This window comes from Mesoplodon mirus, assembly GCF_964341445.2.
Source record: "Mesoplodon mirus genome assembly, chromosome: 15".
NCBI classification, from domain to species: domain Eukaryota; kingdom Metazoa; phylum Chordata; class Mammalia; order Artiodactyla; family Ziphiidae; genus Mesoplodon; species Mesoplodon mirus.
The window spans coordinates 33,122,056-33,134,149 of NC_138991.1; the positions used below are offsets into that span (position 1 = coordinate 33,122,056).

The 12,094-nt window shown below is 52.4% G+C and overlaps 1 protein-coding gene across 1 annotated transcript in view; it reads left to right on the plus strand.

The window, feature by feature from the left end:
- MYH16 (myosin heavy chain 16) overlaps positions 1-12,094 on the plus strand; it is a gene marked incomplete at its 5' end in the record, with an annotated part of 56,872 nt that overhangs the window by 22,395 nt on the left and 22,383 nt on the right. Inside the window, 5 exons of the mRNA XM_082600649.1 lie at positions 2,868-3,004; positions 4,340-4,421; positions 6,791-6,964; positions 8,632-8,859; positions 9,868-9,972. Coding sequence (XP_082456775.1) covers positions 2,868-3,004; positions 4,340-4,421; positions 6,791-6,964; positions 8,632-8,859; positions 9,868-9,972 — 726 coding nt within the window. The remainder of the gene's footprint in view (positions 1-2,867; positions 3,005-4,339; positions 4,422-6,790; positions 6,965-8,631; positions 8,860-9,867; positions 9,973-12,094) is intronic.

Here is a 12,094-nt window from a genome sequence, read left to right on the forward strand (position 1 = left end):
TGACTCAGACAGAGCGGCTGCCTGATCCTGACTCATGGGGCCCATGTCTGTCCCACTTCCTGGCCCCGCAGAGTCCTGTCAGGATTGTAAGGGCCAGGCTGATGGTGGGAGGTGCCCATCGACACCTGCCCAACCAGACTGCACCCCAACATGACAGTCAGGGTGATGCAAGAGGGGCCCTGGCTTTGCCTCATGCTCAGAGCCTGCTGCTGTGCAGCCTGGAGTGGGTCACCTGCCCGTCCTGGTCTCGCAGTGGGGGCACAGGCAGTCCCAGCTTCTCCGCAGGCCTGGTGTGGCACAATGCCCAGGGAAGCTCCCAGCTGCATGTACATCCAACACGTACGGAGTGCCTCCTGCGTGCCAGGCACAGTTCTAGGCTTAGGGATGCGCAGGTGGACAGAACAGAAAGAGTCCCTAGCTCCCTACAGCTTGCTGTGTAGCCATTGGCGTTAGCAGGATGGTAATACTGCCTTCCAACCTGCCAGAACTATGAGCTTTGGCCTCCTGCACCGCTGAGACGTGCTGTGTGGAGATAAATTGACTTATGGGAACTCTCAGGCTTTGTCACAGAATCACTGAATACCTGAGCCGGAGAGAACCTCGGAGACCAGCTCCTTCCCCCACCCCACCTTTGATGGGTGGGAAACTTAAGGAAGCCTGGAGAAGACATAGAGGTGACGTGCCCAATTTCACAGAACTAGGCAGGACAGAGCAGGCCTCAGGCCCCTCGTCATGGGATCAGGGAAGTCACGTGACTTGTATCTGACACAGCTACCCCTGGGCAGACAGACTGATCTTGCTGTTGTTCGAGGGTTGCATGGGGCACCTCAGGTCCAGGTAAAGGCCTGGGGCTGCTGGGGACTGCTTTGCTCCCTGGTGCCAGGCAGGCTCTGGCGGCAGGGGCAGAACAGAGAACAGAATGACTCCGCCTGTACACTGTGTCCCCATCCCTGGCTTTGGCTCATGCGGGCCTTCCCCACCGGCCACATGCTTGCCCCACTGCTCCTCAAAGACCAAACCTCAACCACAATTAATCTGGAAATATCAAGCCCAATGTCTCTACCCCATGACTGGTGGGGAGAGGGCAGAGGGAAGAAGCATCCCTTTCCATCCTTTCCCTGTAGGTGTCCAAGCATCCACATCTTTATATTCATCTGGGGGCTCTAATCCCTGCCCCCACGTGTAGAATCAGAGGTTCCCAGGGCTGAAAGGACTTGGGGTCCTACACTCCCACTGGACAGGAGGAGACCACTTTCCCCCAAAGGAGACTGACTTAACCAAGGTGCCCTAGCACATTCAAAGCAGGCTGAGGCCAGGTGTTGGGCTCCTGATTCCTTCTATACTTCCAGAAGTTTCTATCATGTCCTATTAGAAGCCTATAAAAATATGGTGTATTATAAAACACACTGATAAAGCGATCACCCATGAGCCCACTTAAAAACCCAGAACTTCATCTTTACGTCTCTTTCCTCTCCTTCCTCCCCACCCCAAGGAGTAACCTTTGCCCTGAATGTTAGCTGTACCCTTGCCTTTTCAAAAACAGTTTTATCACATATGCACGTGGCCCAAGGTTTGCCTGGTTTTGAGCTTCATGAAAGTATCATACTTGATATACTCTTATCTGACATGCTTTTGTCACTTAATCATATTTCTAAGATTCATCCTTCTTGGCTGGTATGTGACATTTGTTCATGGTCATAGCCATATCATAGGACTTCTGATGGCCATGCCACAACTGTCCTGTCTCCTGTCCTTGGAAATTGGATCGCTCCTTTTTTCAGTTACCAGCATTGCTGCTATCAACATCCTCACACATGGCCCTATGCAAGAATTTCTCTAGAACAAAGTTTTCAACCTTGGCTGTACATTAGAATCATCTAGACTGAGGGTGGGGGCAGAGAGGTTGGAACACTGATGCCTGAGCTCCCCACCCCAGAAACTGTTTGAAGTCACCTGTGCCCAGGCAACGGCATCTTTCCAAAGCCCTCCAGGTGGGGATGATGTGCAGCCAGGGTTGAGATACACACTGAGGGAGTGACAACCAATTTCCAAAACTGTACTTACTCACCACCCACCCCCTCGTTGATTCACATGCCTGCCAACACTTGTTTTATCAGAAGTCTTCAGTGTTGCAGGTTGCGGGGAGGGGGAGTGGTATCTTGTGACCTTAATTCGCATTGCCCTGAGGTTGGGTGTTTCTGGCCCTTTCTAACATGCATTGCAAAGCTGTTCTTGTTTTCCTGGGGACAAGACCCACTCATAGAACAGAGTCGGATGCCTGAAATTGTGCAACACTGGGAAAACTCTGTCCCCTTTCTAGAAAGTCAACTCCCCCTGCTGACCACTCTCCCCTCTTCCCACTCCCATATCCCGTGGGACCATGACTGTCCCAAGGCTGCTTTGCATAGTGGTAAAAAGGAAGGCCCATTGGCACCCTGCTGCCAGGCAGTCACCACAGGTAGCAGTGAAGATCCAAAGATCTATCACATTTTACTCAGAGCTTCACAGTTTGCAGAAGTACTTTCCCTGGTATCTCATTTAATTTTTATAGCAACCCTCTAAGGGAGGGATCAACAACCCCATTTCACAGATGAGGCATTGAGGCCCTAAGATGTGAGGAGGCATGTCCAAGGTGACCCAGCTAGTAATTGCAAGGCCCATAGGAGTGTCCAAGAGCGAGAGGAAATAGATGCCGAGGCTGGCATGCCCTGCTGTGCAGATGTCCAGGCCAGGGCCAGCTGTTTCCCAGGGTCTCTGAACTCTGAAGGACCCGTCGGAACTTCTTGTTCTTTGATTTTGAACTCCCCGCTAAGCAGCTGCTTTGGTGGCAGAGGGGCTATTCTCAGATCCATGTGTCTTTCCCCCAGGTGTTCTTCCGAGCAGGCATCCTGGCCAAGCTCGAGGACATGCGGGACGAGCGTCTGGCCAAGATCATGACGATGCTTCAGTGTCGGCTCCGGGGTTTCCTCATGAGGGTCGAGTTCAAGAAGATGCTGGAACGAAGGTAGCACCAGTAGGGCAGGCCCACTGAAGCCACACCATCCACATGGAATGACCAGGGACCCCTCCACACACACGGTGCTCAGCTCCACCAGTGACACTGGGCAGTGAGATAGGGAGGGTGCCAATGTCTTTGTTGTCCCAAAGAACCCTCTTTGGGGCCTGTGTTGGTTTCCTGGGGCTGCCATTAACAAAGTACCACAAACCAGGGGCCTTAAAACAATAGAAATTTATTTTCCCATGATTCTGGAGGCCAGGAGTCTGAAATTAAGGTGTTGGCAGGCAAGCTCCCTCCAAAGCCTCGAGAGGAGAAGCCTTTCTTGCCTCTTCCTGTCCTGGTAGCCCCAGGCACCCCTTGGCTTGTGGCTACATCTCTCCAATCTCTGCCTCTGTCCTCACAAGGTCTTCTTCTGTGTCTGTCTTCACATGGTCTTCCTTTTTTTTAATAAGGACAGCAGTCATCTTGGGTTAGGGGCCCCCCACTACTCCAATATGACCTCATCTTAAACTAAGTTAATTCCATCTGCAAAGACTCTTATTTCCAAATAAGATCATATTCACAGGTTCTGGGGGTTAGGACTTCAGCGTATCTTTTGGGAGGGGACACAATTCAACTCCTAACAGGGACCACCTAATATAAACCCTTCTCTTTACAGTCTACAAGTCACTTTCACAGGCTTCCCCTTACTTGATCCATATGGTGATGCTGTGAGAGGGATGTGGTAGGATCAGCATCCCCATTTTACAGATGTGGAAACTGAGATCAGAAGGGTTAAGGTACTGGGCCAGGTTCATGCAGAAAGAGTCAGGATTCCAAGCCAGAAATCCTCGTCCCAAATCGCTGCCCTCAGAATTGTGTTTTTCAGCCATCTCCCTAAAATGGTAATTAGAAAATAGCTCTGGCTGCCCTGTGGTTGACTCTGGCTCTTGTGGTCATAGTATTAGTAATAATAACAGTAATGAATAAATAATAACAGTAATGAAGTCCTGATATCCACCAGCAGGGTCCCTGTGACCCCGGCCAAAGGCAGGGACACCAGTTAGGGGCTGAGTGGTGGGACTCAGCGCACAGAAGATCCTCAGTAAATGACAGGTGAAGGAAGCTGTCAGGGACAAGGAGGACTGATTCCAGAGACCGCAGACAGATGGGATTTGGAGACTAACGGATGATTTCCGGTGAGGGAGCAGAAGGAGGGAAATGCAGGAAGAAATGAGCTCAGCCCTGAGCTGTCCGGGAGGAGCTGGTTCCATCGGGGAGGCCAGTCCCCCGACCCCCCCTGCACCCCCGCCTTCATTTTAACCCATGCAACGCTGGATTCTTCCCTTTTTTTTTTTTCAGAATTGGCCTGAAGGTCATCCAGCGGAACACACGCAAGTTCCTGGAGCTGCGTTTCTGGGGCTGGTGGAAGCTCTATCACAAGGTGAGGACTGAGGGGCTGCAGTCCTGGGCGGAGGGGCCTCCTGGGGATGGGAGGCCGCGGGATGCTGCAGGGACAGTCTGAAAATGAGGGCACCTTGGAGGAAGAGTGTAGCCTCCTTCCAGGAGGGGGCTGAGTCCTCCCTGAGAAAAACGATAGTGTGTCTTCCCACCTTTCAACTCATCCCTCAAAATAAAACCCACTTAGGATGCAGAGAGCCCCCTCCCCACAAAAGTGGGCTTGGTGCGCAGTGCCTCACCCTTGGGCATGTTGAAGCATCTCAACTCCTTCAGTGAAGTCCGGGACTTCAGGAAATCACGGGATCCGACCTCTCCTTTCCCAGGCTGTTCTGAGGCAGCAGTGGGGCTGAGTGAGTCAGCCAGGAGGGGAGGCTGCAGGCGCCCAAGCAACCAGTCCACCCTCAGCAAATGCAGGAGGCCATGAACCAACCTACTGCATGAGGCTCCGGTGGCGCTGGGGCATGGCGTCCCACCTGGGGTCCCTGTTACAAGGAAGCACGCCACTGGACCCAGGGGCAGGGCTGCCGCATTCAGGGGGCCAGAGGGCAGTGTTGTCTTGACGGGCAGGGTGTTCAGGGCAGCTACGTGGAGGGTTGGCACAGGCTCCAGGTCATCTTAGGGGGCCCTGAGCCCCCGACAGCTCAAGCAGAAGCTTCTCTCCCCTCCCCATAGGGAAGAACTTTCTAACAATCCATGCTGACCATACATTGAAAGGGAGGGATAGTAAGTTCTGCATCCCCAGCGGTACCCACGCACAGGCCGGCCCACTGGAGGGCCTGAGACGGCAGAGGGATCTAAACAAAAAGTTCTCAAATGTAGTCAGTATGGCACTTTCCCCACCTGTTCTATGACTGACCTCTCTTTACATCAACTCACTTTTTTATTTCGAAATTTTAATTTTAAAAGGAAACTTCGCATCCTTACCTGTCTCATCCTAAGCAAACGTTATGCATAAAACTGTGGATTTCACGAGATCTTTTCATTTTTAAAAATTATTATTTTTCAAAATCATGTATTAAACCATTACTTTTCAACATTATTTTTAAAGTAACCATGTAACAATGAAAATCAAAAGGTTTCCGTACAAAGGTTGACTCCATCTCACCTGCCCCCTCAGTGTATGTATTACCCTTTGGAAAGCCCCAGACCAACAGCCTTTAAGATTCCTTCCAGGGCTTCCTTGGTGGCGCAATGGTTGAGAGTCCGCCTGCCGATGCAGGGGACACGGGTTCGTGCCCCGGTCCGGGAAGATCCCACATGCCGCGGAGCAGCTAGACCCGTGAGCCATGGCCGCTGAGCCTGCGCGTCCGGAGCCTGTGCTCCGCAACGGGAGAGGCCACAACAGTGAGAGGCCCGCGTACCGCAAAAAAAAAAAAAAAAAAAAAAAGATTCCTTCCAAGCCAGACATAAGTGACCACAGATGACAAGGAGACAGAGCCTAGAAACTTCTCTGCTCTTTACCAGAAAGTAAAACTTCACCAATTAAACAGAGCGGAGCAAGATCCTGTTCCAATGAGTAAAAACATAAAATTAAGTTAAAATCCTTTACTCTTAGCGTGTTATGAGCTCTAATCTTATTTAACTAAGTCAGATAGGCTGAATCAATGGAAAAAAACAACACCTTGGGGGAGGCTTTCACTGGATAAAAAGTGTAACACAGTTGCAAGTGATGCTTACTATCACCTTTTTTTTTTTTTTTTTTTTTTTTTTGCGGTACGTGGGACTCTCACTGCTGTGGCCTCTCCCGTTGCGGAGCACAGGCTCCGGATGCGCAGGCTCAGCAGCCATGGCACACGGGCCCAGCTGCTCAGTGGCATGTGGGATCTTCCCGGACCGGGGCACGAACCCGTGTCCCCTGCATCGGCAGGCGGACTCTCAACCACTGTGCCACCAGGGAGGCCCACTATCACCTATTTATGCAAATTTTGCACTGCAGTATCCCAGATCCCCACAGACCAGGCTGGCGATGACAGGTTTATCTGTCATCTTCAAAGAGAGGCGATTCCTTCTCCCAAATCCATGGTGTTTGCGCTCCTGAATAATGTATCCATAGATCAGGAAATATCCCGAGGGCCTGTCCTGCCTGCTCTGCTTGGTGCTGTAGAGACACCGAGGGCAGGAGGGAGATGGGGAGGGGCAGGGGGCAGGGTTCGTGGTCTAGCAGGGCAGAGGACCCAATGGATCCAGGCACTCTTGCAGGATGAGAAGTGCCAAATGCACAGAGAGGTCCAGACAGGTGCTGTGGGTGCAGAAGAGGAGCGACTATTCCCGGTTGAAGGCAAAGCAGCCCCCCACCTAGCCCCCTGGCAAAGCCTATCCCCCTAACACTCTGCAGTGTTGTTCACCACCCAGGTCAAGCCACTCCTGAATGTGGCTCGGCAAGAGGAGGAGATGAAGGCCAAGGAGGAGGAGCTGAGGAACGCCACGGCCAAGACGCAGGAGCTGCTAGGCAAGATCAAGGATCTGGAGGAGAAGATGGCCACACTCAGCCAGGAGAAGAATGACCTCACCATCCAGCTGCAGGCAGTATGTGGGGCCCTGGGGGCAGCGGCAGGAGCTGGGGGCCTTGGCAAGAGTCAGACCCAGAGAAGGAGGGAGAGTGGCCTTCCAAGAAGCTGTGTCCTTCCAGACACTGGGGAATTCCCAGCCTTCTCTTTCTTTCATTGCCATGTCACCCTGGACCCAACTGCCAAAAAGTCTCCATCAAATTCCTGTTTGCCCACAGCAGCAGGCTGGGCACATACACATACGGTACATGCTGGGCCTGGGGGATCGTCCAGACATGGGGGCCACGAGATGGTGGGAGGAGCACCTCTGGGGTGAGCCTGGCTCCCTGGGGATCTAGGGAACGTGCCCTCTTTTCTCTGCTTCCTTTTCCTCGCCCATCAAGTGCAAACACAGAGGGGAGAACATATGACCTAGTTTCTGTGGGGAGCCTGACTCCCAATACGATGAGCGGGTTCACAGCCATGACCCTTCTGGTTTACAAGGGTCCTTCCTTCTTTGATTCGAGCTTCACAACCACCTCATAAGATGCCCGATTTTCATGTGTATCTTCAGGGTAGGAAACTCCACTTGACCAACCTTTAGAGATTTGATCAAGGTCCCAAGCCAGTCAGTAGAAGACCCACGACTGGGAGGGGTCCAGTCCCATCTTGGTCATTCCTGCTCTGTCACAGCCCTGTCTCCTCAGCCGAGAGAGTGTCAGCACTGGCATTAGCTATCCATTTTCCCCAAGCTGTCTCTGACATCTTTTCTCCCATCCTTTCCACACCGCTGAGAAGTTGCTCAGGCTAGGACCCTCATTTTATGTTTGGGGAGGCTGAGGCCGAGCATGAACACAAGGATAAAAGAATCTTCCGTTTATAGAAGCGCCTCCATGTGCTCCATCCCTTTATGCCTCACAATGATCATTTCCCTTATTTTGCAGAGAATTGAATTTCAGTAAATTTATGCCACGAGCCAAAAGTCATCTAGCTGGTCTGATCTTCTGACTCCATGGCCAGTTGTTGTCTTACACCACTGACCCCATCTCAGGGAGACCCCAGTGGACACCCCGATTGTCCCTCCTCTGCCACTTACTGCCTGTGTGACTTTTGACAACTCCACCCCCTCTGCATATCAGTTCCCTCATCTCTGAACCCTAGCTTATAGATGACACCTGGCTGGCTTGCTTCTCAGTGTTGTTATAAGGAGAAACCAGGGACAGGAAATGGTTTGTTAACACGAAAGTGCTAAATCAATGCTGGGAGTTATTTGGGTGGACATGCCCCTCCACGTTGGCGGATGCAAGCATAGGCCCACATGGGATCAGTGGATGAGATGGCAGAGCCTGAACGGACAAAGGCGTCCTGCCTGAGTGGCCCGGACTTCTCCTAGACCACTCTGCTAACGTCTTAAGGTGAATCTGATCACCTGGGATCTCGTTAAAAAGCAGATTCAGATGAACAGGTCACAGGTGGGGCCTGAGATTTTGCATTCTAACCGGCTCGCAGGTGATGCTGCTGTTGCTGGTCTGGGGACCACACTCCCGGACGAGGCTTCATCATCAAGAAGCTCAGAGATAGCCAGCCCCTGTCCAGCCCCCAGGACACGTTTGTTGGGGGCCCCTCAGCCCGAGGCCTATCCATCAGCACGTTCCCCTGCAGGTGCCCGGCCCCTGCCTTTGACCAATACTCTCTTTCTTCCACCAGGAGCAAGAGAACCTGATAGATGCGGAGGAGCGCCTGACCCAGATGATGAAGACCAAGATGGAGCTGGAGAGCCAGATCTCCGACATGCGGGAGAGGCTGGAGGAGGAGGAGGGCACATCGGCCTCACTGGGCGCCACCAAGCGCAAGCTGGAGGGGGAGCTCAGTGACCTCAAGCGGGACATGGAGGGCCTGGAGACCACGCTGGCCAAGACGGAGAAGGAGAAGCAGGTGGGGAGGCCCCTGGGCCAGACCCTGCTCCTCCCAGGGCCAGGGAACCCCCAGCCCGCTGCCCTGCAGGGGCCACACCCAGAGCCCGTACAGCAGTGTTGCCCGGGACCCGAGCCACCAGCCACATGCAAACTTAATTCAGTACAATTTCAAATGTCGTTCCTCGGTCAACCTGGCCGCATATGGAGGGCTCAGTAGCTGCTCGCAGCAAGTACTACGATGTCGGATAGAGCAGATGGAGCACACATCCATTGTTTGGACAGAGCAGCTGACTCAAGGGGCTGAGAGCTGTTCCCCTCGTGGGGACGCCCAGGCCTGGCTGGTTCTCCTCGTGCCTGGGATTCCTGGGCGTCTGCCTGGCCTTCTGCCCACTCAGCCTCAGCATCCCTGGGGCCCCTCACAGAACATCCTTCTGCAGCACCATGTCCACCCCTCCCCCTTCCCAGAGGAAGCAACTGTATTGTAAGGCGGGGTCACCTTTAGCTGTTGGATTTCTGCCCAAACAAGCAGCTGCTGCCCCTCCAAGTGGCTCCCTGACTCCAGGTACCGTCTGGCTGGCCCTTGGTCCAGGCCCCCTTCCTATCTCACAGTGGGTGGGGTCCCCAAGCAGGGGGAGGTGGACGCTGCCTAAACCGGGGCGTCTGCAGCTTTGATGTGCACTCGAACCACGGGGACCTCAATAAGACGCAGGCTCTGGGCCAGCAGGTCCTGCAGGGCCCAGGGGCTATATTTCCAACACAGTCCCCGGCGAAGGCACAGCTGCCGTCCAAGGACCAGGCTCTGAGTAGCCAAGGCCTGACGGTGTTCTCTCTGCCCCCTCACCCCCAAGATTCTGACTTGGTTGGCTGGGCTGTGCCCTGGGCATTGGTATCTCTTACGCTCCCAGGTGGCTCTGGGGAACAGCCAAGCTGAGAACCCTCTCTCGGGGCAAATGCTCCCCTCCCCTTCTCCCCCTGAGGGTGTTCCCAGCCTTAAAGTCCAGCCTCTCCCCTGCCACCCCATCTCCAGACCCTGGATCACAAGGTCCGCACCATGACTGGGGACCTCTCGCTTCGAGAAGACTCTATCGCCAAGCTCCAGAAGGAGAAGAGGGCCCTGGAGGAGCTGCACCAGGTAGGCACCGGCCACTTCTCCTCTTGGTGGAGCAAATGGAGCTCGGAGACAGGAGACCCTTGTTCGAATCCTGGCTTTGCCGCTCCTCAGCTGGGGCCCTTGAGGAAGTCACAGAGTCTCCCTAAATCATAATGCCCTCATCAGTGAAGTGGACACAGTCACTTGCTACCTTCCTTCCAGGTTTGTTGTTAAGTGGGGTGAACATGTCATTTATCACCCAAACTAGGACAGGTTTCAGAGTGAAAGGGGACACCAGGCATGCGTCAGAATGGTCCAGGTACACTGGGAGGGATGCTCCCAGCGTCATAAGGATGAAGTGGGCATATGGAAGTGCCCTGTGAGCTCTAAAACACCAGGGAACCCTGGTTCGTTGCGGCAACAACAGGCATGAGTTCCTGAGGTCGTGGGGAGCCCACCCGACTGTTCCAGTTGCTCCTGAGTGTGGAGCCAATTCTGACCACCCACCAGTGCTGACCATGGCGTGGAGCACCTCCTAGCCTAGACACGGGTGCCAGGAGCAAATTGAAGCCCAGAACTAGACAGTGGACCCTCATCCCTGTGTTTGCTGACATCATGAATCTACAATATGTCCCCGGAGCATATTTCTCTGTCGCCTCTGGAAACACCTCCCCTTAGACTGTGACTCTCCATCATATCAAACCCAGAGCCCCCTGTTACAGCAAATACGCTCAGTTCTCATTATTCAAGGTAGCAATGTTCTATAGAGTCACTGAATTAGCAAATACTGAACCTTTGCTCGCGGGGAAATACAGGGTTATGTTCCTGCAAGCCTCTAGTCACAGCGTTTTCGTCAATCCATCAATACATCATACATATAATGGTGATCAATACATTATCTTGTTTTATGTGTATTTCTGTTGAAAAACACCTTATTTAGTACATGGGTTTTTTTTGTTGTTGTTGTTTTTTGCGGTACGCGGGCCTCTCACTGCTGTGGCCTCTCCCATTGCGGAGCACAGGCTCTGGACGCACAGGCTCAGCAGCCATGGCTCACGGGCCTAGCCGCTCCACGGCATGTGGGATCTTCCCAGACCGGCACACGAACCCGTGTCCCCTGCATCAGCAGGCAGACTCTCAACCACTGCGCCACCAGGGAAGCCCCAGTACATATTGTTGATACCTTGACATTGAACTCACGGTCAACAGCCCCTGTATCTCAGGCCTGAATGAAGCTCATCCAACACACAGATTTTCTCTGCAAGGCACATCACAGCCTTCTTGCGTCAGGAACGCCAGACAGCACTGCAGAACTGTGCTTCGTGCCATTGTAAGCAGTGAAATCACCAACAAAGAGCACTGACATGTAGAAAACGTAGCACTACATAGACTGGGAAAAGGACACGTGTTTGCAGTCTGAGCCGAACCAAGGAGACAGAGCATCATTCATCCAACCTCAGCTGGGAACATGCCCCGTTTCGCATGTCCACGAATGACCACGAAAGCACCATGAGTATTGATTTGGGGATTACAAATAAATTTTAGCGAGTAGGTAAATTGGCAAATAGATAATTCACGGATAATGAGGATCAACTGTATTTTGGAACGCCCTCTTACTATCCTGAATTGAAAATTATAATAATGTAACTAATATATAACTTCAGAAAAATCAATAGAGTGCCCTTCCATATAAAAGGAGAAATGAATGAAAGTAATTTATAATAAATAATGGGGCTGTCAAAGTGTAAAAGCTCAGGCAGATCTAGGAGGGCTGCCTGCCCAAGCCCGTCTTTGACGGCTATAGACAGGCACCGAGGGGGTGCTGGTGACTCAGGTAGCCAAGTGCGGTTGCTACCAGTGATGCAATTTTACAAAACAGTGAATAATTCTCAGGGAGATTTTAACAACAAGAAGTAAATCTTCTCTTAGTTTTCATGGTAGATCATTCTTTAAAACTGTAGTGTATACTAAATGAAAAAAATGTTGAGTTATGTGTGAAGAGGTACTGGGTTCTAGGTTCAGAAAAGTATAAATAGTTGTTTACTTACATAAATGGCTGAATGGGACAGCAAGTGTGTGATATGCAGAATTATTCTTCACGGCACCCACTATCCAGAGCAAGGCCAGATGTCCAGCGTCCCTGGAAGCACCCACAAAGTACCAG